The 26477-nt window shown below is 40.7% G+C and overlaps 1 protein-coding gene across 9 annotated transcripts in view; it reads right to left on the minus strand.

Annotated features, from left to right (window-relative positions):
- Positions 1-1261: 1261 nt before the first annotated feature.
- The window catches only part of LOC144520584 (ral GTPase-activating protein subunit beta-like), a 28401-nt gene continuing 3185 nt past the window's right edge, over positions 1262-26477 (minus strand). Inside the window, exons 3-32 of one of the 9 annotated variants that reach the window (XM_078254390.1) lie at positions 25632-25834; positions 25245-25411; positions 24963-25149; positions 24519-24650; positions 23605-23783; positions 22855-22923; positions 22193-22344; positions 20853-21090; positions 19101-19302; positions 18777-18944; positions 18525-18639; positions 14923-15070; positions 14743-14807; positions 14488-14632; positions 12729-12865; positions 11127-11309; positions 10734-10882; positions 9473-9660; positions 9170-9273; positions 8842-8994; positions 8622-8687; positions 7924-8133; positions 6769-6927; positions 6424-6592; positions 6191-6313; positions 5945-6081; positions 5720-5828; positions 5411-5489; positions 4272-4420; positions 1262-3528 (exon numbers count right to left, since the gene is read on the minus strand). In XM_078254390.1, coding sequence (XP_078110516.1) covers positions 3335-3528; positions 4272-4420; positions 5411-5489; positions 5720-5828; positions 5945-6081; positions 6191-6313; positions 6424-6592; positions 6769-6927; positions 7924-8133; positions 8622-8687; positions 8842-8994; positions 9170-9273; positions 9473-9660; positions 10734-10882; positions 11127-11309; positions 12729-12865; positions 14488-14632; positions 14743-14807; positions 14923-15070; positions 18525-18639; positions 18777-18944; positions 19101-19302; positions 20853-21090; positions 22193-22344; positions 22855-22923; positions 23605-23783; positions 24519-24650; positions 24963-25149; positions 25245-25411; positions 25632-25834 — 4479 coding nt within the window. In that variant the 3' untranslated portion in view covers positions 1262-3334. Of the gene's footprint in view, positions 3529-4271; positions 4421-5410; positions 5490-5719; positions 5829-5944; positions 6082-6190; positions 6314-6423; positions 6593-6768; positions 6928-7923; positions 8134-8621; positions 8688-8841; positions 8998-9169; positions 9274-9472; positions 9661-10733; positions 10883-11126; positions 11310-12728; positions 12866-14487; positions 14633-14742; positions 14808-14922; positions 15071-18524; positions 18640-18776; positions 18945-19100; positions 19303-20852; positions 21091-22192; positions 22345-22854; positions 22924-23604; positions 23784-24518; positions 24651-24962; positions 25150-25244; positions 25412-25631; positions 25835-26477 lie in introns of all 9 variants that reach the window. The other 8 variants (XM_078254393.1, XM_078254391.1, XM_078254389.1 and 5 more) reach the window with 8 other exon arrangements.

Genomic DNA, 26477 nt, shown 5'->3' on the forward strand with positions numbered 1-26477 from the left:
AGCTAGCTAAGTCAGCTAAATATTTCGCCGTTACCTGTCACAATCGTAGACAGTAAAAGTATCCACCTGTAGCTAGCGTTAGCTAGTGATTTTAAGAGGAAGGCGCCCTCTGGTGGATAGAGGTACAACAAGCACAGGTAATCTGATAAATAACTCCTTTCAAAACGGGTAACACGCTCTCGGACAAAGTCAGGTCTAGTAGAAATCACTTTAATTTGTAATGTGTTAAAGAAGCACTACTTGTCTCGTGTCTTGACCACTGATATATATATATATATATATATATATATATATATATATATATATATATATATATATATATATATATATATATATATATATATATATATAGGTCTTGACTCCGTCCATATAGAACGCGGGCTCATTGGAGTCTCGTGCCTAATATGCTGCTGGGCTGCTGGAGTCGATTTCCCCCCAGTAAATCCGAAAATTATTGTCATCTGGATCATGGATGGGTTGGTGCAGTATTAATACGAACTCAAATGGTAATTTTTCAATTTAAACCAGTTCTAGGAACAGCGTAAGGACTTTCACTTGTCCTTGTTGGTGTATGCATGGGTGCATAAAGAAGGAAGGCGAAACGCTTGATTTATTAAGCTTACATGATACAAGACTCGCCGTTATGGGTAGACCGAGTAAAAATGATATTTTCGGTTACAGGACGTTAATATTTCATTACAGCTTCAGTGCATGGAGGCACACCTACTCAGTGGTGTAGTCTACGTGATACGCAGGTATACGCAGTATACTCACTAAGAAAGCTCCAGGATTTCCATATATCCACTTAAAAATGCGCAATGACACACAACATACTTTCCATTATATTTTTGACATATTTTGAATTTGAGTTTTTTCTTTTTCTTTGCATAGGCTAAATAAAGGTATTTCAGCTGTGAATTGCTGCATAAAAGTGTATCAAAATGCAGAAAATGAAGCCTTTGACGCTCAAAATTTCCCTGGGGGAGGACACCCAGTACCCCCCGGCCACATGCATTATGTTTGTATCATTCTGTTTATATTAAAAATATTTATAACAGAAGAACTGAAATGTCTGCATTTTATTCAGGTATAATTTTGGTTCCAACTAACTAATGGCAATTGCGATCTAAATCTAGAGGCTAAGTTGCTTCTGGAATGGAAACAAAGTCTATCAATTAAATATTAAAAAGTAAAAGTGGAACTTAAATTGTATTCCTCATAGGCATCCTGTTTACAAAACAAATATTAGGAATGGGAAAAATTAAAATGTCAATAATAGTTTTAATTGATGCATGTTACATTCAATACCCATGATGCTCCCACACATAATTGCATACATAACTTTTTCTCGCCATCTCAGATGTGGAATGCAACAGACAACTTGTAAATGCCTTACACTATCATATATTTACATATTATCCTCTGCTTCTGTACATGGCAAATCTTTAAATATGATCAAACATCAGAGGAGTAACATAGGATACAATGTATGACTGATTGTATGTAGTTTCTCTGAAGCATATTTAATGTACTTTTTTCCTTCCAAATAAAGGCATGTGCATAAAGCACCGTCATAAAAAGTGAGTCACACAATTAGACATGACAGGTTAAAAACTCCATGACGCCTCTTCTTCATTCATATTTCACAAGATAAAACTTCCTTCAGCAGGGTTTTCTTTCAAAATGCACAAAAGTACAAAAGGACATGTAAGGTAACCAAAGGGAATAGAAAATAAACATAAAATGTGCTCAGTGCATTAAGACTTTCCAATACAACAAAGAAACTAGAGGTGTTTGCCCTGTTCAATCTCTGTGATAAATAAATTCACATTGTTACAGGCAGACAGTGAGAGGGCTTGAATCAAAACCAAAGTACAGTGTGAGTAAACAGAAGTGAGAAAATAAAGTGAAGCAAAAAAAAAAAAGTTACTAAAACGTGTGAAGGCAAAGCTGCACATTTGTTATCCAAACCGAATATATATCTGACAAGTTAAAGATTCTCTTCCTGGGTTTAAAATTAAAAAAAATATTATAGCTCAGACCAGCCAAAATGCAAGCTGTATATAATGCTGTTAGCTACATTGAGTGTTTTGGCCTTTGAATACATCACCATAGATTTGTTTGGAGGAGCAAGACACTGTGCTATAGTTCGGTTTGGTATTGGCAGATACTTCAAACCTAAAATGTCTTTGTGATCATTTCATATTAGCCCTGCAAACATCAAATGCAAACTCTGGGAGCTCTCTAACTACCCTCATAAGTAAACTTAAACCAAGCTTTAGGAGTAAACTAGTTCTAGGGTTATGTCTTGACCGGGAATATTTATCATTCTTTAAATTTTAAGGGGTCACTATGACTCCTTGTAGTGTAAATGATTTGACTGGCTGAAAACACACACACACACACACACACAGACACACACAGACACACACAGACACACACAGACACACACAGACACACAGCTGTGTTGAGATAGGATGATTTTCAGACTGGCACAGAGACAGTGCAGGTGTCAAAAATGACATCCACATACAGTAATACAACATAGGAGTCCCACAAATCATCTGGAAAATTATATATAAAATATATATAAACAGCAATATCTGTGTGCTCAGTCAGCTGCTGTGATGGCCGAATGCGTGTTCGCACGAGGAAGACTTTAGTAGGTATCTGCACTGAGATGACAATTAGTTAGATCATGGGTTAATGTCGTCAATCATTTCTTTGTTCTGTTGAAGCCACTTGCCTTGCAGCAGCGGTGATGTAATTTACAAAACAATTTGTTTTTTTAACGCTTACATGTTTATCTCCTTGGCAAAAATCCAACTCTGTATTACCAAACCATCATGAAAGTCAATCATATCACAGGATTTAACGGGCAAACTTTTTACAATTTCAGAAAGGCCAACAGTGTAACTATTGTATTGCAGTTAATGACAAGCAGAAACTCTTTTGCCACAAAGCATGAACCTAAATGAGGAGACACAGTCACTGTTGAACTATAGTCATTCAAACCTTCAATGAGTGGCTGCCACATAGAAATGCAGCTTTTTCCACCTTGGCATGGTTTTTGACACTTTGCTCTCAGAGTCAAAGGCAGACAGTGTTGATATATGTATTCATATAAATAACAAAACAGCACGGTATAAATATAAAGATTCTGTGTGTGTGTGTGTGTGTGTGTGTGTGTGTGTGTGTGTGTGTGGTGTATGCAAAGTTGTAAATGGTGTAGGAGTATAGGACATAAGAGCATGTGTGTGTGTGTGTGTGTGTGTGTGTGTGTGTGTGTTGTTGTGTGCGCTTGTGAGTCAGTGTTAGGACAGGGCAGGGGGGGTTAGAGGTGAAGCTTTCCCTCCCCCACCTCGTGGAAGAGTGAGGTGTAAAACTCAGGCTCCAGTTGCTTGTTGCGGTAGCGCTGAACAATCTCAGTTATTTTCTGCTTCCGCCTCACGTGAGGCGGGTTGTACAAGTCACTTTCCAGACGCTTCCGTCGGCACACGTTGATGACCGTTTGGCGCACAAGAAACCCTGGGAGGGGGATATAAACACAGGCCAGAGTAGTTATATAGGACAGTTTGGAGACCGTGTACAAAGGAATTTCATGACACGGATGAATCCTATAACAACTAATGAACTTTAAAAATGAGATAAAAGTTAGTGAAGATAAAAAAAAAATTTAAAAAAAAATGAGGGCGGGAATGACATTCCAACATTTTACTTACTGCTTTGTAGTAAGTAAAATGAGTAAAGGGAAGTAAAAAAAAAAAAAAAAAGAAGAAAAAAAACATGTTTTTGTAAAAGCCAAAGCAAGCATTAAACATAGCTTCCAACTTTGCCATCTGTTGACCAAGAGTGGCATTACATAGATAAATGCTTAAAAGTATTTATTTTATGGTATTGCTAAACATTTCCACTTGTTTCTCTTAATTGAACTGACTGTAGCTTGTGTAGCCTATGTGCATGCTGATACAAGTTCAACTTGAGAATACAAATATAATAATAACCATAACGTATGCATTAACAAAAACAATATAAACAGATTAAATGGAGTTTTTTTTCCCCATGCATTTGAAACTCAAATGCCAACCATGAAATATGTTATGTGTGCATATTATTATATTAGGAAACTCATCAATGATCCTAATAGATTCCCTGTGGAAACGCTGTCATGCACTAAGACTTGTTGCCTCTTTTCCTTCTGATGAGGGAAAAAAAAGGATATGGGAATGATAGGGAGAGATCAACAAAGAGAGAGCCATATGAGCCATTACCTAGTGCTCTGCGGCTGACCACCATGCCGTCCACCAGGGGATTCACCATGCCAAATTTACCCACAGCTCCATGCAGCCGGATCCTGAAGAGTCCCGTCTTCAGAGGGTGTATGAAGATCAGAGGAACGTCCTTTTCTAGTAACCCTGACCTGCAGCAGGAACAATTACACATATTTATTATCATTACACTGTTTAAATGCACACACTGAAGGATCTGACAGGATTACTTTTCACTAGGATTGTATTTTATATTATTTCATGTGACAAATGATTGATTGATTGATTGGAAAAACAATGGGTGATGATGTAGGGGATTTACAACAAACTAGAACAATACATTAATATAAAAAAATATTTGCAAAACACAATTCAAAACACAATAAAAGCACCACATTTATGGATAATGGCCTCGTTTATACGTTACTGCCAGTAACATGTACCTTGACAGATCAGTGGAAATGCCAATAGATTTTCACTCCACATAAAACGAAGTATGTAGGCAGAGAAAATGGGTCCATGCCTGACTGGAATTCTTCTCTGGTGCTATTTTCAGCATTTTAAATTGCACAAAATAGCTCCTTTGTTTGCTTTGAAAATAAGAAAACGTTAACATAGCAATCTTTACAAATGCCAACCACCCATTATCGTTCAAGGAAAAATGAGTTAGGTCACTAATTAAACTGTTGTCATGTTGTATCATATCTCACACCTCCAGAAAACACCCTCTCAAAAGTGCCATTGATAATTTGGTTAAATACAAGCCATTTAAATCTGTTTGACGCTTGTGATCCGTGGCCTCAGGAAATGTCAATTTATCACAGTCCTTACAATGAAGCTGCAGAGTAGCATGTTATCTCAGCCTTAAAAAGGGTGGCCAAAACAACTTGCGTATGAAATGTTTCACAAAAACGGAATGTTCCTTTAAGCCACTTCTCACTTGTAACCGTCGTCACAGCTCCGCCACAGTTCCTTTTCTCTGCCTGCTTTTGCACACACTGCATGTTGTACTTCCTGTTTTGCTATCCTGCATGTGAGAGCACATGCTGTTTTGCAGAATTCTTTTTTTTTTTGCACCTAATTTTGAACCATGTGTTCTCCATACTGGCAGCAAAGTGTTTTGAGTGTAAACTTCTGAATACCTGCAGGAAGTGCTGTTGCTCATGCTAGCTTCTAAGCCCGTGCTGGTTTCCGCCAAGAGATCAGACAATGGGAAGTTCTCTGAAAACACAAACACAATGACATTCATGTACCTCAATCCACTGGCCACATACTTTTTACAGCCAGTTTTTAAGACTACAGAGGCTGCATACTTCTTCCTAAAAGATTGTGTGTGGAGTAACTTAGTGACTGAACAAGAGAACATGCTAGAAAAAGAAATAGAATAGAATCTATGGAGAGAGACGATATATTTTTCTATAGTCTCAAATGGCATGACATGATGTGCCTACCGATATCATCAAAGCGCTCCACCCAGACCACAAACACCTTTGTCTCAGGACCCAGCGGTGGGAAAGACTTTCCAGTCGATGATCTCTTCGTCTTTACCAAAGGACTCAGCTGCAGAAATAACACGATACACGGCGAGTTTATGCAAACGCTACATCAAACATTTAGAAATCCTAATCAGTGCTGTCTGCATACAGTTCAAATACACCAACGTAAGCCAAATGTACCTTTTTGGCAGACTCCAGGTTTTCAGAATGGTTGGGGAACAGCTCCAGTGTGAGATTGGGTTGTTTGTGTAAACCAGGCATGACGTCTGCGTTAGTGTCGGCCTCCACTGTGGAGTCACTGTGCACTGATGACTCCTCTGGGAAACAACAAAAAACAAATGGCAACTCTGTCACCCCTGAATCCCTGACTGGGTTTTCATCACATACAATATCTATCAACTCATATTTAACGTAGTGATAACTGACCAGAATTTTCTGTTAAAGATGGAACAACAAAGGCAATCTCTGTTAGAGCATCGGCGTAGTATAAAACTTTCTTCTCCCCGTTGAACACCGAACCTCCTGTGTCCTCAGGAGTAGCTGCGTCCTCTACAGTGAAAAAAACAATACCCAACATGTAGATAAATAACAGATGCATATTATCTGCATTCGTCCAAAATCTTCCTCAGATCTAATGCAGTAGTTAGCTCGTAGCTTACCTGTTTGTTGTATATCATTGTTGTCGGAGCAGGAGTTGAGGGACCAGCTGGTATCCAGGTGTCCCGTCCACCCTGGGTGGCGTCCCACTTCCACAGGCCAGCCCAAGGACAGCAGGAACTCCAAGAAGTGGGGCTGGACACTGGATGATGACTCCACATTCCTCAAGATCTAATCACCCCAAGCACAAGAACACATCCATTCTTATTCAAAGATTTTTCTACACCTATTAAGGTCAACATCTGTATGTTAAATTCAAGCCATTTTATTCCATTTAAAATACAAGCCAAACTTGTCAATCATTAAATGGTATACTGTTTCATAGAATCTGTTGCGAGTTCCCTTACCTCAGGGCTGCTTTTCTGTCCAGCCCTCACGTAAAAAATAAAGACTGTGTCAAATGGTCGGCAGGGAAGCAGGTCCAGGTAGCTCATGTCATCAAAAAACCCTGGCAAGGATGACTCCAGGCCAATCAGATGAGGAGGTAGACGGCTGTTGTTGGGCTCCTATCAATAAAACACGAATATACATACATTCTATATCAACTACATTAATAACAATACCATAGATGTACACTACCGGTCAAAAGTTTGGGGTCACTTAGAAATTTCCATTCCACTCCATTCCAGACAGAATACCAGCTGAGATCAGTTGCATTGGTTTTTTTAATCAGGGCAGCAGTTTTCAGGTTACATTGTGTGCTTACATAATTGCAAAAGGGTTCTCGACTGTTGTAGAAAGACGTGGCTGATCTTTAATGCAATATCTACATTGTCCATTATCAGCAACCATTCATCCAATGCTCCAAAGGCACATTCTGTTTACTAATCTGATATCATTTTAAAAGGCTAACTGAGAAAACATTGGAGAACCCTTTTGCAATTATGTAAGCACATAATGTAACCTGAAAACTGCTGCCCTGGTAAAAAAAAAAACACCGCAACTGATCTCAGCTGGTATTCTGTCTATAATTGAGTTGAATGGAAATTTCTAAGTGACCCCAAACTTTTGACCGGTAGTGTATATCTCGTTAATACCTTATACATTACAGTATAATTATCAATATAACTTTTTTTGCATCATTCATTTCACAGACCTTAACGTACAATATGTAATTTTTTGCCGCTAGGGGTCTCTACAGGGGTATATCAATATCTCAATGAAAACACAGACGTTTTGATAACGTCGTGAAGTTGCTTGGACGCTTTGGAGGTGGATGCATTATTTGGCTCTAGGCGCCCACGCAATGATTAAATTCAGTCAAACGTTAGCATACAACCTCTTTGGACGAATACAGATTTTGAAAACAGGCTACAAAATGTTATCCATCATACATATTATATCTTAAAATATAATCACAATGCAAAAGTGCCAATTTAAGTTAGGTATAAGTAGCTCAAGGACTTGTATATAATATCTGATATTGGCAGAAAATGATTTTCGCAACTTTAATCCAAGAGACTCTCTCATCGGTCACGATCAGACAAATTATCTTTACCAACCTTGAGTGCCTCCAGAGACAGAAAACCAAAGTGGGAGAGGAAGAGGCGTGCTGTCTGGAACTCCTGCGCGGGTGGAGGGGGTTTGCAGTCGGTCTGTGGGTCAGGGTAAAGCTTGGACTTCCAGATTTCCTCACTGTGCTGCTCCAAGGCGTTCTCATACTCTATCTGCTTGGTCATCAGAATACGAAGCTTGTCATGCTGAAGTTCCAGCTGAAAAGAAGAAGGGAATAGGGCAATTTTAAGAGGCTCGGCTAATGAGTGGCACTCGATTGCATAAATCCAGCATTAACCCACAACCACCATGTCCCACAGTCCAAATACTGAGATGTCACCTTCTGAAGTTGATGTGAAAAGAGTCAGTAGTGTGCACCAGTGCTTTAAAACATTTAATTGGAGAAACCATTTTATTAGCAAAACCTGTACAATCTAATCCAATACAACACTCTCTTCAATAAATTCAATCTTTTTAAAGCTTATAATGTTCACTTTCTTAACATTGTGTCAGAGAGGTGTTGATTCTACTCAGCGGCCATTTTTCAGATTGTGGTGTGGATTAAAAGCTACATATTATTTGAAGGGTATTACATTGGATTGAGAAACCGCACATCTAAGATCCTCGTGTTTTCCACCAAACCAGATGATTTAACCCTTTTTTCCAAGAAACACCCAAGTGGAATTTCCTCTATCCAGCAACTCACGTAGGGGTAATTACTCATCGCTGCATTTGTAGCTCTCGAATCCTCCTGCCAGCCCATACAACACACCTGAATTTGTATAATAACATATGAGTAAATTAATTTATTGCGTGGCTATATTTTAGCCATGACAACAAACCATCTTGTTGTGCCCAAAGTGGAATCATTTAATTTGTAATTCATAATCATAATGTGGTAGGGTTCAACAGGATGTCAATCTCACCTCTTTACTGACAATGTCATCCAAGTCAGGAATACTGACATCAGCTTTGACAAGCGGTATCTTATCCACCTCTTCAGGGAAGGGCCTCTGCTTGACATTGTACTTGATACCCACACCATTGTTGGGTGTTGGACGGCCCTCGGGAACAAACACCTGCTGTAGAGGGAGAGAAGTAGACAGATATGGAGCATAGTTGTGTCATCAACTAAACAGATCAGGAGATTATACAAAAGCAAGACTCTAGCATGTCATTTTAACAACATTTCTGAAGTGGTACTGGTTTGGTATTGTTGTCTTTCATGATGGCAGTAAACTAGTGTGAGCTCACCCTCTGATTGGCCCAAGCTCCTCTGGGCTGGTGAAAAAGCTGCATGGTCCAGGCATGCCTGCCAGCCGTCCCTCTGATCAAAACTGTCACTGATGGACTAGGGTCTGTGAAGACAGAGATGCTCTCATTTATGGAGAAACAGGATGGCCTGCAGGTAATTTAATTTACTTTCGCAGTGCTTGGTATAAGGCGGGTGATACAGTCTCTACTTGTACATTAAAAATGAACTAAGTAACACCTTAATCATCGTTAATATCTCAATAAACTGGTATTAAGGCAAAGGATGGATGATGAGCTACTGACTCTGCTCATTGCCGAGAGGTTGCTCCAGCATGGCGAGGATGACCGAGTTGTCCAGGACAAAGTAGCGGAAGTTGCTGGCTCCTGTGGCACTGAGCCTGGCAAACCGAATCAGGGTGTCTTCGTTGAGCAGGCTGCAGGTGGAGGCAGGCCCGCTGGGGGAAGGGAAGGCCCCCAACACCTGCATAATACTGGGGAACGCCACAGCAAACAAGGTCAATGGGGACAAGGCCGTTTTACTGCCTAATAGTTGTATGAGTGTTGTGTGGAGGTTCAGCAGAAAATCTGGGAAAACTGGTTCACTGTATCAGCAGCAAACAAAGAACAATTACATAATTTAGTACAACGACTAAGATATCAATTTCAACCAAATTGCAAAATTCCTTCTGGAGTCAAAAATAATGTAAACGTGATATTCAAATGTATGGCTAATAACATTTTATTGTTGATTTGATTAATCAACTTTGTTGTAACTTTTTTTTTGTGAAAATATCCAGAAATACCCATGTCTGGAAGTGGCTGCTCTCTGGTAACAAGTCAACAGACAGACTGACAGAGTATATATATATATATATATATATATTGTTTATTATGTGACTTGCTATCTGGGTCACGGCAAGCAGTTCTAATTGCTACAGCTGATTAGCCAACTGACGTATTGTCAGTTTGCAGGCTATTTCAAGTCATGTAGAACTTTATTTGTTCCCAAAGGGGCAACTGGTTTTGCAGCAGTGACCACACAGGATCAATACAAATACAACAATAAATAGCAAACATGTAAAAACTAAAAAACTAAACAAATGTAAACTTAATTCCAATTAAAATAATTGTCAGCATGCAAAGCAACATTAGCTGTACAAATGTGCTTTTCTACAAAGGACATTTGTTTGCTAGCTTGTCAACAACCATTGTCCAAATCAAGATAAGTGTCTATGCTTGTAGATAAGAAGGAGACGTCACAGCTAAAAAGCTAGTGCTTGCTGCAGTTCCCAGTTCATAAGCTCTTCTGTGTCGTTGTCATACACTGCTCTCTGGCGGTCACAATGACACAGATGATGGAATGGTGATGGTTAAGGTTTTAAATAAATGTATTGCAAAAATGTTTTGAGTAAAGAACAAGATAAACAAAAGAGCACTTTGAGAAAAAAATATACGCTTTGCCTGTACGTACAGATTGTTATGTTGAAAGTGTTACATAGTATATTAACTATATCACCAAACTGTAGTTTCAGGTCCATACTGAAGAAACTTTGAGGAATCTCACCAGGACAAAGTTGCCTCAGCAGCGTCCTTAACCCTCATCGAAGCTGGGTTGTGCTCCTTCTCCCCTTTATGTCGGACTTCCTGTTCCTGTCGGGACTTGCTCCCAGATATTCCCAGCTCCACAATCTCCAACACCTCTACCAAACAATCCTGATCCAAAAAGAAAAAGGGGTAGGGGATGGAATCTCAGAGATAAATGAGGCTAAGACTTAAACACAATTGCCAACAAAATGTTCCTGTAAAATTCAGAGTAAATATTGTATCTAAGAGAAATGGCAAAGTTATGCAATTTTCTGTATGCTCTTGGCAGAAGTTGAATTTTACCAAACACAATTCTATCCGTCTCTAACCAAACAAAATATGAGGGAAATCTTAGTTCAATCTTTAAACGTACCTTCTCATCCAGCATGTCAGGGTGTTCTGTGAGCCACACACAGAGAAACTGGAAGGCAGCTACAATCATGGAGTGCAGGTCTCGGGACTGAAGAGGAGCAGGACGGCTACACTGGTACACGATGTACCCACATATAGAGCTGACAGCACGTTTACGGTCCGAAGAGTCCACTCCCACCTTTACCTGGTTAAGACATATACAAAAGATACAGTTAAATGTATTACGAGATGTATGTATGAGCTAGATTACAAAAAAGTCATGCACTTGTGAACATTTTCTGTAGGCTTGGGTGCGTGGGGGTTGTTTTACTCAATTAAGACACACTTGATTATTTGCCATTTTAAAGTTACAGAACTAGCATTTATGTAATTTAAATAATCTCTATGAAACCTCTATGTTACCTTTGCCTCTTCTTTCTCTGCTCCTCAGCACTCTCACTCTCAAGTGTCAGATATTTACATTTTATAGCCAATTACTGTCTATTTAACTAATGTGACCTTATTTGGAAACTGAAGCATCTCATAGCAGGTGCACCAGTTAACTTCTTAAATAGAGGTTTTTCTGCAAACCTTGCTCAAAACAGCTGTGGTTTTATAAAGTGATAGTTGTTGTTGTAAAGCAATGCAATGGCTTCTGCTGGTTGAGATATGGGTGAAAGACATACAACAGTCTCACCATGGCCTGGCCAGCTGGTAATGATTGTAGATTGTTACACCGAGGGCCTGATGTACGTACATTTGCGAATGTAGCGTTATAAGCGCCATGTCCAACCTGCAGAAAGCGCTCGCTGTGATATATTTACCAAATCTGCAGTTCATCGGGTAATCAGCGCCTTTCTCCACCCGCTATACCGTAAATTGCGCTGTAGCAAAGCGTTAAGTACTTGTGCTATGATACGGCTGAGTGCAGACTGCAATACTCCCACTGCTGATGCTATGACCGTTTGGAATGATCCTGATGCCAATATTTGTAATGTAGCGAGGAGTTTAACAACTGCTGGAATGGAATGTGAACGCTGAGTCGGAGATGCAATGTCATCTTTGATTTCTTCCAGTAATTTAAGCTTAATCTGTAACGCTTAATGATTTCGTGTTCACTCAAATGAAAAAGTGTGATCCTTGTGGCAAAAATCTTTTCAGCTCGTCTCCTTGGCCTATGTCTTTGTCTTGCTCGGATTGCTGCTGCCATTTCACCAGGAGGCATATGCGAGGAAACCCACTTTTACGTTTACACCTGCTTTTAAGAGGCAGAGAATTTTCACCGCAAGATAGAGGCGCGCTGTCACGGAGGTGTTTGTACATACCGCGGAATACATTATTAGGCGCACTTTATGCTTCCCCTCCCATCTCTTTATGGGAATCTCCCACTTTCCCCTTGACCCTCCTGTGAATGCATATGCATGACATGGAAAAGAACAATTTTTCCATTTTCAGTCCCCGCGACAGGCAGTCTGCGCTTTTACCTCAGTGCGGCCTGTTTGTACATACCTCGCCATGCTTTTACGCACACGTTGCGAAACAAATAGCCTGAAGTGGGCGCAAAAGCGTTAGTACATCTGGCATCTGAGTACATCTGAGTCTCTGTAATGTTTGGACATTGTACCTTTACCTTGGCAAGCCCAGCCAGCAGCTCCAAGGCAGCCAGTGAAATGCTCATGTCTTGCCTCCACTGGGAGTTGAGTCTCTGAGTGACCAGGTGAATGCTGCGCACCAGCAGGCCTGCCGCCGTATCTGGAAGAGCTAGACCATATAACACCCCAAAATACCAAACACCGCAAAGAATAGAGCAAAGCATGATTCAAGCAAAACAGCTAAGGTATGCAGGACAGCAGGATAAAATGTCCTGGATGCAGAGTTATTAATTATGTCTTGGTATTAAAAACATGCATTAGAATTAAGTTTGAAATCAGTACAGCACACAATGTTTAGAGAAATTCAGACTGAAATATAGAGAGTAAATAAATTGCTGAGGAATAGGGCTGAGCGATATAGTTTTGACTTTGAAAGAAAAGAAAATTGTATGTATGATATAATCAAACCGGACTAAACTAATTAACTACAAGGCCAATGTGATAAAAATCCAGACAGTTAAAAATAATACTTCATATTTAATACACAATTACACCAATCATAAATACACTCTTATTATCTCATGGGTTTTCTGTGAAATAATAATGAAATGCGTCAAATTTGTAACATTAAAGGATGGAATCTTTCCAGTCCAATCTCAGAATATGTGGAGCTGCTTCATGTGGAGCTGTCACTTATAAAAGAGGGTATCAAAAACCATTAAACCATACATCAGTTTAAGATAGCGGTTTGGTACCGGTTAAACGGCTCAGTAGTGAACGACATGCTAATGTACTGAGGTACTGTGGATTTCAAAGTAACTGATACATATTCTTTCTGTTCCTTTAAATATTTAACAAACTTTAAAGAAAAGAAGCTCCAAAGTGTTAGATTTGAGAATGGAATTTGGTGTGGTGGATAGAATGGGTTAGCAACCCCTGCCACAACAGTTTATCTGTGTTTTAAGCCCCCAACGTCTCCTTCCAGGCACCGCTGCCTTGAAGGCACTAGGATTAGGCAATGTTATGGTTAGGGTTAGGTGCCTTGAAGTCAACGGTCACAGCGCTGCCTGTAAGGAGACGTTGGGGGGCTTAAAACACCATCGAGCGCCACAACAAGGCAGTCAAACTAGGGTAGCGTATGTAACAACTGTCTCCAGACCTCTGCCCACTCTGAAGTCTTATGTTTCCTGTCCAGTACTGAGCCTCACAACACAATAACCGTCCTGTCCCACAGGAACCCACCCTCCCATTTCCTGCTGGACAAAGTTGCCGATAAGCAGCCCAGTGTTCAGTGAAAGTAGATATAAACTTGTGGGCAAAATTAAATGAGAGCGGCTATTATTTCTAAATAAAAATTGCCTCTAACATCACAATGCCCAAGACATTAATTTAGTCAAACATCGCTCAGCCCAACTAAAGAAAATATGTCTTTGAAATGACTTTTGATTAGGCAACCAATCAAATCAGAGAAAATTATGCAATCAGCAGGCACTTCATACATAACAGTGCCAAACTGTTGTTCAACAGCACAGCATCACAGCAAATAACTTTGGTATCACCTACAAAGACATTTTACCCAACGCTTCTTAACTCTGAATACCACTTTAACCACGTTAGCTATAAAGAACAAATGTGTTAAATTCAGTTTTTGCATTGATCAGAAAGAAGGTACTGATCACATGAAATAATGTCCCAGCATGTAATGCACAATCTGAACAAAGCTGGCAACATTGTGTTATTTCAGCGAGCACAAGTATATATTAGTTTATATGGAGAAGCTGTGTGTCTTACCGTAGTCTCGAAGCAGGGCCTGGGCAGGACGCTCAGAGTCTGGGCTGGTAGCCTCTGTGCTTCCCCCGCTGGTGAAACTAATGCCACTGTTAGTACGGCTGTGACTCTGACTTCTCACAGTCATGTGGCTCCCATCTACACTCCCCTACAACCACAGAAACATAGCAATATTGATGTCCGGTGCATCACGCTGCTTCTAGCATTATAAAATGTTAATCGTTCATCATTAGATAACAGCAGTGATCTGAGTCTTACTGTTTCAGTCTGTGCACCTATGGACTCCAACAGTGCCGAGTCTTGAACAATATTTAGCATTGCACCTGAGAGAGGAGGAGTGTTCAACAATTAAACAATACATAGAATAATAGACTTTAACACAGTCCAAAAATGGTTTAAATAATTAGATAAATATGATGTGAAGAAGCCAGTAGATACCCAGGATGAGCTGTGTGTTGGTGGTGTCAGTCTCAGTCTGAAGTGCTCCTATGAGGACATTGACGAGACGTAGCCTCAGGGACAGGAAAGACACAGGCTGGTCATGAGGCCACCCATCCTCCTCATTGAACTTTCCTTCCAACAGAACCTAAAGCACAACATCAAGGTTCAAGATGGCGCCGCTGTGTGTCTCGCCGCTTACCTGTGTTGGAATTATTGTATATTTGCCTCTTTCTACTGTTTGTCATTTAAAATGTGTCACCTCTGCTGGTGTATGACCGCCTGACTCTTTTAAGTATATACTATTCAGCGGAGCAAGTGCCGATCTACGGCCCTGATGGTCAATCTACGCCGCCGCCTTTCCTGGCGTCCATACCGGCCTATCTATGGCGTCAGCCGCAGGAGAAGCGGTAAGAGAGCGATCTGGGCTATCCTTGTGTTGGGTTTTCCGCGAAGTTCATCGGCTGCAATCCGCGGCGTTTTCTGGTACACAGTTACCAGTGGCTCCGGTCGACTGTACCCGACTCCGAGTGCCCATCTCCCCGCTGCTAAAACAGGAAGCGCTCAAAGCGAGGCTGCGAGAATGGGAATCTCTGCCCGATCGTGCTTCCCAACAGACAGAAAGACGCTCAATTCGCATGGCGCTGATCAACACTAGATCACTCACGAATAAGACTTTTATATTGAATGACTTCTTTACGACAAATGCGCTGGACTTTCTGTTGTTGACGGAAACCTGGCTGAAACCAGGTGATGAAGGCGCCTTCTCGAAGCTCCTCCCCCCCAGCTGTTCTTTCCTCAACTCGCCCAGAGTGTCAGGTCGAGGTGGTGGGCTGGCCATTCTCTTCAAAGATGAGTACAGATTATTACCTGCATCCTGTTATAATAGTTTCGAGCTTCAGCTGTTTGTGGCTGATCTGGATTCTCCTGTGTTGTGTGCAGTTATTTATCGCCCACCAAAACTACACCAAAAAGGATTTTTCAGAGTTTTTAGCTGATGTTGTTCCTAAATATGACAAGCTCCTGGTTTGTGGGGACTTAAATATCCATGTGTGTTGCCCCTCAAACCCACTTGCTCATGATTTTAAAACTCTTTTGAACTCATTTGGCCTTAATCAATGTGTGGAAGGGCCGACACATCATCTTGGCCACACCCTGGATCTCATCATCTCATATGGGCTTTCGGTTTCACTCAGTGAAATAACAGAAACTGGTATTTCAGATCACTTCCCCATCAGGTTTGAGATCAGTGTTCCGCCACCTGCTAGTAGGCCTATATCCTCAGCTTCTAGGCGCCGCTGCATCACCTCCTCTACAGCTGGAGAGTTTGCTTCTGCGTTTGTGGGCTCACAGTTTTATGCAAAGAATGGTCTGGTATCTCCCTCTTCCCCAGATAACATTATCTCTGTGTTCCACTCCACATGCACTGACATTTTAGACTCTGTTGCCCCTGTTCGGACTAAAACTATTAAACCTAAGGCGGGCCCTTGGCTAAATGACACCACAAGGGCCCTTAGGCAACACTGCAGAAAAACTGAACAAAGGAAGAAGGACAATTTGCATGTATCTCTGGGTTTATTAAGGGACAGTCTAGCAGCATACCAGAAGGCTGTGAAGGTGGCGAAGATGCAGCATCTCTCATCTGTCATAGCTAGCAGTTGCCATGAACCTAGAGTGTTATTCAATGTGATAAACTCTGTTGTGAATCCATGCACCTCTGCTCCGACAGATGTTTCAAACAGTACATGTGAGAATTTTCTCTGTTATTTTATTGACAAAGTTGCATCTGTCAGGCAAAACTCCAGTGCTAATTTCAATGTGTTTGTACCTGCTGCTCCTGTGCACTCTGCTGTGTTTGGGGAATTTAAGCCAGTTTCTCTGACATTGCTAACTGAGGTAGTGCAACACATGAAACCAGGATAGTGAAGGAGACTTTTAATAGCACCATTGGGTCAAGTCTTCTTACTTTTTTTAATTCCTGTCTTAGTTTAGGTTCTGTCCCAGCTGCTTTTAAACATGCTGTGGTCAGGCCCCTACTTAAGAAGCCTCAGCTTGACCCCACAGTATTGTCCAATTTTAGACCAGTTTCCCATCTGCCTTTTCTGTCAAAGGTTTTGGAAAAAGTTGGTTTATAACTGAACTGTGCGTTTGAAAAATTTCAATTTGGTTTTAGATCACGTCATAGCACTGAGTCTGCACTGCTTACAGTGCACAATGATATTGCCTTGACTGTAAATGCCGGGAATCCGGCTGTTTTAGTGCTTTTGGACCTCACAGCGGCGTTTGATACAGTGGATCATGCAGTCCTCCTCTCTCGCCTTGATCAGTGTGTAGGCATCCGAGGCTCAGTACTTACATGGTTTAGATCCTATTTGACAAATAGAAGCTTCTCTGTCATGATTGGTGACTTATCCTCGTCAACTCCTCCTCTCTCCTGTGGGGTACCCCAGGGTTCTATTCTTGGCCCCATCCTGTTTTCTTTATATATGTTGCCTTTAGGGGCTATTATAAGAAAACATAACCTGTCTTTTCATTGTTATGCAGATGATTTACAAATTGATTTGCCTATGAAACTGAATGACAGTGTCGCACTAGACTCCCTGCTTAGCTGTATTAATGATACAAAACTTTCTTCATTTGAATGAAGCTAAAACTGAGTGTATCGTCTTTAGTACTTCAGGTATGCCTACCGGTGCAGCTGTGAGTTTGGGAGCCCTGGCTTCATACCTTAAGCCAGCTGTCAAAAATCTGGGGGTTACTTTTGATTGCAACATCATTGTAATCATTGCAAATCAGCAATGTTGTTAGAATTAGCTTTTTCCAGCTTTGTCTCCTGGCTAAAGTTAAACCCTTCCTTAACAGGCATGATCTAGAAAAGGCTATTCATGCTTTCATTAGTTCAAGGTTGGATTATTGTAATGCTCTCTATGTTGGTCTGAACCAGACCTCCATCTCACGACTTCAACTTGTACAAAATGCAGCTGTTCGCTTTTTAACAAATACATCTAGACGCGCACACATCACTCCCGTTCTCTACACCCTACAGTGGCTCCCTGTGAGTTTTAGAATCGATTTCAAGATTTTATTGTTTGTTTTCAAGGCCTTAAACGGCCTGGCCCCGGAGTATCTGTCCGAGATCTCTGGAACAAGTTACCCCCTGAAATTCGGACGACTACAGATGTAGCGCTTTTTAGGTCTAAACTCAAAACTTATCTGTTTAGAAAGGCTTTTAATACATAGTAGTGGTGTGACAATTTCCCTCTCCTATTTATATGTAACCTTTTCTGATTTTATTGTTTCTATGTGTCATTCTTTTTATTGTATGATATGTTATATGATGTGTGTTTTAGTCTTGGTTTCTGATGTGAAGCACTTTGGATACCTTTTGGTTACTGTAAAGTGCTATATAAATAAATGTTACCAGCGTACTTGTATGGTGGCTTTATGGTACGGAACTGTACTACTGAAATGTTTCAACAAGGATTTCACATAAGCTGCAAACACAATACATGATTCGATTCACACTGCAAACCCAGAAACATACTAAATGCTGCACTTCAGTGGTAGATAAAAAAAAGAAATGCAGATACCAAAGCTGTTACCTCTGATTTGATGTTGCCAAAATGATGCGGCAATGACAACATGGCAAGCAGGATGTTTATAGAGGCTCTCCTCAGGTCGGTAGGATTAACATACATCTTGAATTTGGACAGCTCCCTGTTAGAGAAAAACACATCTCATGGAATATTCTTAAAACCCTAACATAAATCTCACTAAAATCATATGATCTGAGAATGTTATCCAGTAAATACAACCTGCTAATTGCATGGTAACCAATCCCAAACCAGTCTAACCTGTCTGGTACAATAGTCTCCAGGGCAGCTATGAAGTAGGGCACCACCACATTGATTCCCTTTAGGTCAGTACAGAAGAGAGAGGAAGAGTTGAGAATGATAGAAGCCAGAACTGGTCTGCAGATAAAATCTGAGATCTGGAGACCCTGAATCAGGACCATGTAGAACCTACCAGGAAGAGAAAGAGGAATACTTAGTTAGTAGTTAATAGTTAATTTTAACATTCGATGAGACTAAAACCACATGTCCACAGTTAGGTTGATATTAGTTTCATAAAAAAAATTGTCATGATTAAAAAAAAAAAAAAACACTTGACTAAGTTACCTGGATAGGTAAACAGGCAGAATATCTTCTCCAGTTTTCTTGCTACAGTAGATGCGGCAGAGAGTCCCGCAGGCCTCAGCTCGTCCTGCCTCGTAACTCTCTGGGAACTCGTTGGCGTCAAACATGGGGTTGGACACCATGGAGTCAGTGGACATTTGGGATCCCTTCCTCCTCAGCTCCAGACCTACTTGAGTGGCTATCGCTGTAGAGGGTGCAAAGAGACAGAGAATGAAAGGACCCTGAGTTGTAATGTGGTTAGTAGTATACATGCATGTATGAATACCAAGCAGACATAGAAATGTAGCTACTATATGCACACTACAATAAAAAGGAAACAGTAAAACATTTGGGAAAAAAAGCACCATAAAAGCAGACATTTAATCGCTATCACAACAAGAGACTCAATGACTGCAAACACACGCTCACATCATTTAAAAGCACAAAGGGAACTCTGACACAAAGAGTTTGCCATAGAAGTTCTACCTATCACTGGCACAAAGTATGACCAAGTGTAGCGTGCTAGTAATAAAATGTTTCAGCTGCAAGATCACAAGGCAAAATCCCTGTGTCAGCTCCCTCACTGTTGCAATTATATGACTGTCAATCAAGGTAGAGAACATTCACTTCATGCACTGAGGCACCAAACCAGTAAAAATCAAAACTCAAGTGAACTGACAATACAAAGGGAAATGATTAAAAAACAAAAAAAAAAAAAAAATAAAAGCTGAATTTGAGGGTTGGGGGGGGGGGTCTGAAACTAAATAATAAGGATTAGTGTGACCCAAGGGAAAAGAATAATGAGAACTTAAAACAGGGTTGCGTTGTCACAAACTGGCAACGTTATGGTTGAGACAAGTGGTCAGTTGGTGAAACCCATTCCATCACCTTTGGAGAAACGCTGAGAGAACGCTGGTGAACTTTTATATATGACAAGCAGTGGGAACAGAAAACAATGGCGATAATGGCGATGATCATGAGGAACTTAACTAAAAAGCAGGAAGACTTGTCAAAAAACGCAAATTAAGTGAGGAAAAAAAGCTGCTGTTCCTACTTACAAGATTTATAAGAAAGGAGAATTTGGATAAAAGAGGCTGCAAGATAACAGAAATAGTGGAGAGACACAAAATCAAAGCAGATCCAATATTTTGGGATCAATTCATATAAGGCATGAATTGTGTGTGTGTCTGTGTGTGTGTGTGTGTGTGTGTTTTTTTGTTCTCCTCAATACATGACTTTTGACCCATAACAACTCTTTAACATTAATCAGACATGGTAGACACGTGCAGAACACTACACCCAAAAGAGAAAAATAAATGGAGAGCCAATGACGAGCCAAATTTATTAAGTATGTTATGTGCTGTCATTGACTCGTCTAGCGATGATTCTAGCAATAAAATGGCTGTATGAAGTCCTTAACATATATGTCTATATGCAGTTTTAGCTAGGTTTATATAGTTGGTAGATGTAAATGGATTAGAATCAGATGGAAATCTCATACCAGGCCACTTCTAACCAAGCCCTCCATACACAGAAAGGCACAAAGAAGTTTCAGAGAAAAAGGTGAGAAAACGAAAAGGCTATCCCAACGACATACAGTAAAAAAAAAAAAAAAAACACAGACACCAAAAAAACAAAACAAAAAAAAAAAAAAATCGGGTAACTCCACAAAAACACGTACTTATGAACAGCAACGAAACACCCACCTGCCCATGCATAAAAGGAAACGCTTTTAACCATCGCCACACTTCTTACCGGTCATGCTGGGGTCTCGGCTGAGGCCGCTGTGGAGCTTACAATGGACCAGTGCAGCGTCGAACAGCCACTGGCCGAACAGATTGAGGATGCTGTTGACCTTTGGCCGCGCTGGGGCCGGCAAGGGCCGAGTCTCCCAACTGCTCTGGTTGGGGCTGGAAAGCAGGGTCGGGGAGGATGAATTTTGCTGCTGCTGCTGTTGCTGCTGGGATGCTTTGGTTGGCTGACTACCACTGCTCTGCAGGGTGGGGAGGGATATAGGAAGATATCTGATTAGGCTGTCGACAACATGACTAGTGTAACTAATAATAATAATAATAATAATAATAATAATAATAATAATTTATTTGATATAGCACCTTTTACAGATAGTCAAAGTGCTTCACATAATAAACATTTGTTAAAACACAGTAGGATCCAAAATAGAAAATAAACAAGCAAAAACAAATACAATACCAATGAAGGTAAAAGATTAAAAGACTAAAAACCCCAAATTACAAACATTAGACAAAAGCGAGTTCAAACAAATGTGTCTTCAGCTGCTTTTTAAAAGCGTCGACCGAGACTGCAGAACGTAAGTTAATAGGAAGGATGCTCCACAGAGACGGAGCTACCACTTCAAAGGAACGGTCACCTTTAGTTTTCAAACGAGTACGTGGGACCACCAGTAATCCTTGGTTAGAAGACATGAGTGACCTGTTAGTAGTCTACGGATGGAGCAGGTCAGAGATATAAACAGGCGCCTGACCATGCAATGCTTTATATGCAAGAACAAGAACTTTAAAATTGGATCCTGAACTTGACTGGAAGCCAATGTAACAAGGATAAAACAGGAGTGATGTGCGACATCCTGCTGGACCTGGTCAACAGCCTTGCAGCAGAGTTCTGGACCAGTTGTAGACGGTCCTGGGACGACTTGCTGAGACAGGTGAAAACGGAGTTGCCTTAATCAAGCCGGGATGATACAAAACCATGAATGATCATCTCAAGTTCAGATTGCGAAGCAACGGCTCTAAGTAACTAACAGATCACACACAGCAAAGATTAGGTAAAAAGAAGATTTTTTTTTAGATTTCTTCACTTAAAAAGGACAAAAGAAATGGGAGGAAAGGTGATCCACGCACCGATTTTGACAAGTGTATTGTATTCTTCGGAAAAAGTCTCGGCTACTGTAGCTTTGTAGAGGCACTGAAAATGTGTCACAAAACTATCAGCCCTGCTCCGTTTATAGATCAACTTCAAACAATGTTATAGGATAACAAAATTAAAATAATACAGACCTCAACTTTTTCCAACGCTGCACTTGCTATTTTTTATGTTAATGTAACACTTGAACTTACAGTGGAACTCTTGCTTGTGGTTTTGGTGACCACTGTATGCCGTTGCTTGCGGCTGTGAGGGGGGGTGGTGTTGGTGATGGAGGGGGGCGGAGACATGCTCATTCTGTTGACTGGGGTGGGCGGGGCACTGTCAGCTCTGGGACGTGATATACCTGTCGACAGGAAGGTAAAATGAGCTGGGGACTAAGGTTAGTGTTTCCCCCCCATAGCAGGGAGTAAAAAGATTTTTGATTAGCAAACAAGAAATGAATCTTCATTCCTCCACTTTTCCAGTGGACAGAACTTGTTTTGATTAAATGTAATCATTTGAAGCCATTTTCCAGTTTCTGAGAGAGAGAGAGAGAGAGAGAGAGAGAGAGAGAGAGAGAGAGAGAGAGAGAGAATGAAGTGGCTCCAGAGTCTGTGACTTGATCATGGACAATATTCATCCGTAGACATGCAAGACAATGGTTAGAGACAAATCAGCAATAGTTATCTATCCATCTTGATTTACTTTGGTACCGGCAAGAGACCCCTTGTTGAAGATCTTGTAGGTTAATCTGAATGCCTGGAACAATCATTTTTGCTACAGCAAGACTAAGCCCAGTTGTTAATATCATCACCACCAATAGACTCCATCATATGCCCATCTCATTTTATGATGCATCAGCTAATGTCTGTACCATGAGAGAGCCGCACTTGACAAAAAGGGAACACCCTCTCCCGTACATCTCTCTTTTCAACAGAGACACCTACAGCGTAAAGAGAAAAATCACACTGACATGTTTCTATTCAAATGTTTCAACAGGGATTACTGACTGACATCCTCCATCTTGATTTTACTCAGGAGTACTGCACAGAACAACAACTGGAAAGGAGTAAAACTGTTACAAGAAATGAATGCTTGGAATCGCTGTTAAATAGTTTAAAAAGGACTTTCAGAGCATATTACAATTTTCACTACTAAATTACTATAATTTACACTTCTGTGTACCCATTTTCTAAACAATATAGGTGTTTTAGATTTTTGAACGTATTTTTCCTACCCTCCAGCCACCCATTGGTATCCTTTGATTTCACTACAGTAGGAAAATGTACTTGCATCAACTTGAAAATTGCTTGAGATCACAATAAACACTATGTCTGCTTTTATTTTTTTTGTCAAAGTAACATCTCTTTTGCATGTACTGCAGGACAGGCTTTGAAAATCAGTCTATGCAAAAATGATTTAACAAAAGCAAAAGCATGTCGGATGTAACAGGTTACCCTACTAAAGCAGGTAGCTGCCTAGGAGGTAGGAACAACATATTTAAAAACATAAAAAAAAAAAACAACATCATGCATTGCAAAATGAGCAGTACAGTTAACATGTTTTGTTGTACTTTTCACTAAAAAGGTGCAAAACACACTGAGCTTTTCATTTTCATTCTTACCTAAGAAGGCATCCACTAAGCAGCTGATGCCCCGCATGGCCCTGAAGAAGATTTGGGGTAGCTGTTTCAAACATGGATGCAGCACCACTTCATGAGGGATAGTGCTGGAGTTAAGAAACTGTTCCTGAAACTTTGGAGTGGTGCTCACTATCGCAGGGTTGCTCAGGTCCACTGGGTTGCTAATAGAAAACAGAGAAACAAGCAGATTTATGGATTAAGCCAGGAGTCTTCATGGTTCTTTAAGCCAAGGACCCCTTAACTGAAAAAGAGACAGAGCAGGGACCCCCTACTACATATATTGTATTAAATGAAGTTACATATTAAACTGGGCCTACAATAACATGTAGGGCAGCCTAAAGCCTTTGAAAATATATACCCCTTTTTTGCATAGAAAACTAAGCTATTCAAATAATAATTGTTGGCATGATTTTATAAATCATGTTTTAATGTTAAACACACATGTGGAACAGTGAATCCTCAGGATGAACCGTATCTGTTCATCTTAGTGACTACCATACCTATAGGCCAGTTAGCCTATCATCAGTGAGGTATTTTCACAAATTGGTTGATTTACATTTGCTAATAATATGTTGGATTTATGCTAAGACATATCTATAAAAAAAAATTAACAATAATTTGGTGGCCCCCCTGCACTAACTCCTCGGACCCCCTGTTGAAGATCTCTGGATTAAGCAAAAATCGTAGATTTTTTTTTTTTTAAGACATGAGAGCACACAGAGAGGAGAAATAGTTGATGTAAGGGGGAGATATGAGGTACTTCATCAGTTCATCTCCGTGCTACAGCTTCTCTGTCTTTTACAACAGATGAAAACCCATCTGTGTCCATTAGAGTTAGTTTGATGTGGAACGATTTTTTTTCAGGTTATAACCCAGGAAAATGAGGGTTTATGCACCTAAGCATGTGGAGAAAGCGGTACCACGTCTGTGCCACACAGTCATTGTCCATCTCTAAAGGAATCAGGCTGGCATCTTCATCAGGTACTTTAAAAGGTGGGAAAGATGGTCCGTGGGTAAAGCGCAAGAGCCTGGATTGAAGAAGTGAGACAGGAATGTACAGATTATCACACACATCAGTAGAGAACACAGCGATTATTTTGTTATTTTCCTACTGTCATTATTACAACCATCAATATATTTCCCACTTCAGAGGCAACTACTCTTGGTTTAAAATTAGGTTTGCTCCTCTGTAGACACAGGAGTTAAACAGGTTAGACAGGCCAAGTGACCAACTATCTTAACACTTGTCAAACAACTCAACAATAACCAAAATCACTCTCAGAGACAAACTGTATAAAACAGTTATCAGCACTAAATCAAAGTTGAGTTGCCTTTCTAACCTGGAGGTCAGGGCACAGGCCACTCTGCTCCACTGCTCTACAACAGGAGGGTGGTGTCTCCAGTTAGCCAGCATCTCCCTTGCTGTCTTCCAATATGGTGGCGTGGGAAAGCAGCGGGCACATGCCAGTAGCCACACCTCAAACAGCACTGCCATCAATTTCTCTGCAAGTTTCTCTGCCACCCCAACTGAAAGATGTTAGCGGATTATTTATATTAGTAATCATCATTCATGACTAAGTAAATACAGCAAGAAGGGTTCCATAGGACGGGGCGGGGCATACCTCCGACTGTGGGCGCGGCAAGTAATGTGTCGTTGATGCGAAGCAGAAAGAGCAACAGCACCTCCCAGGTTTCCCTCACCATGGAAACAGACTCTCGTGCCAATTTCTGGACTGCAGTCAGAACCTGCTGGCAAAGCCTGATGTGGTTCAGACTGTGGTGGTCAGGCCTAGAGGGAAATATGGAGTGTTTGAAATGAGGGGATAGAGAGGAAATCAGAGAGAGAGAAGGAATCAGAGAGAAAGTGTGAGCCGCAGTCATTGTAAGTGACATCAGTAGTCAGAGCTATATGTAGGGAGACAAACAGCCACAAACATAGTGCAAAAACAAATGTATGCAACAACAGCTAATGGGAGATTAAGGCTCACCTGTGAACATTTCTGACATACCTTGGTACAAAGACGTTGTACAGATGTTTGAGGATGGTTTGGACGTACATATTGGGCTCCTTGACCACAGGCTGAGGCATTGAGTCCCTGGGCGACACCAGGGCCATCATCCAGTCTGTATACACATCCACACACAGCTTGACAGTGTCCCCCTCAAGGGGGAGGGTGAGGCCATAACACAGCACCTCCATGGTCCACTTCACCTAGGAACCAAACCGTTTTCATCAATTTATGTGAATGTTTTTAAGTTATGGGTTATTTGTTTATTTTGTAGCATTTCACTATGTAGCAAATTGCTGTCAAGGAGTCCTGTATCCCACTGCACATGCCACAGAGACCATGACAGCTCCCAAAACATATTTCAACAGTGCCATATTCTGCAAGTGCTGCCATTCTTTTGATATAATACTGTCTAAAGTCAACCTTCATTAAAAGCCTGCATAACAGCCCTCCCTTGACAGTTTCCTGCAATATTTTGTATAATATTCATGAAAAGGGGAGAGTAAGTGTGGATCAGTAGCGGCAGGAAGGTTTATCTAAGCTTTATCCTCAGCAGGAAGTGAAGTTCAAGCAATGGCAGTACTTTAGATGTATGGTGCACCTGAGAAAAATTTTGACCCCAAACCAGCTCCTCTCCACATCCCTTCCTGACGCATGCTGTCAAATCATTAATTGAAACTGCTGGCTTGCTGTGAGCTCTGCGGTTCGCTTGATCACAGCGGCGTATTAGTAGACATTCCAGTGTTTTATCATAGCCAATAACAATCTACCAATCCTAGGGAAGGACTCAGGACATCCCTGTTAAACACACTAATGTTTTTTTTTATCATTGAATATATAATGTGT

Source organism: Sander vitreus, chromosome 7, assembly GCF_031162955.1.
Source record: "Sander vitreus isolate 19-12246 chromosome 7, sanVit1, whole genome shotgun sequence".
Classification (NCBI taxonomy): Eukaryota; Metazoa; Chordata; class Actinopteri; order Perciformes; family Percidae; genus Sander; species Sander vitreus.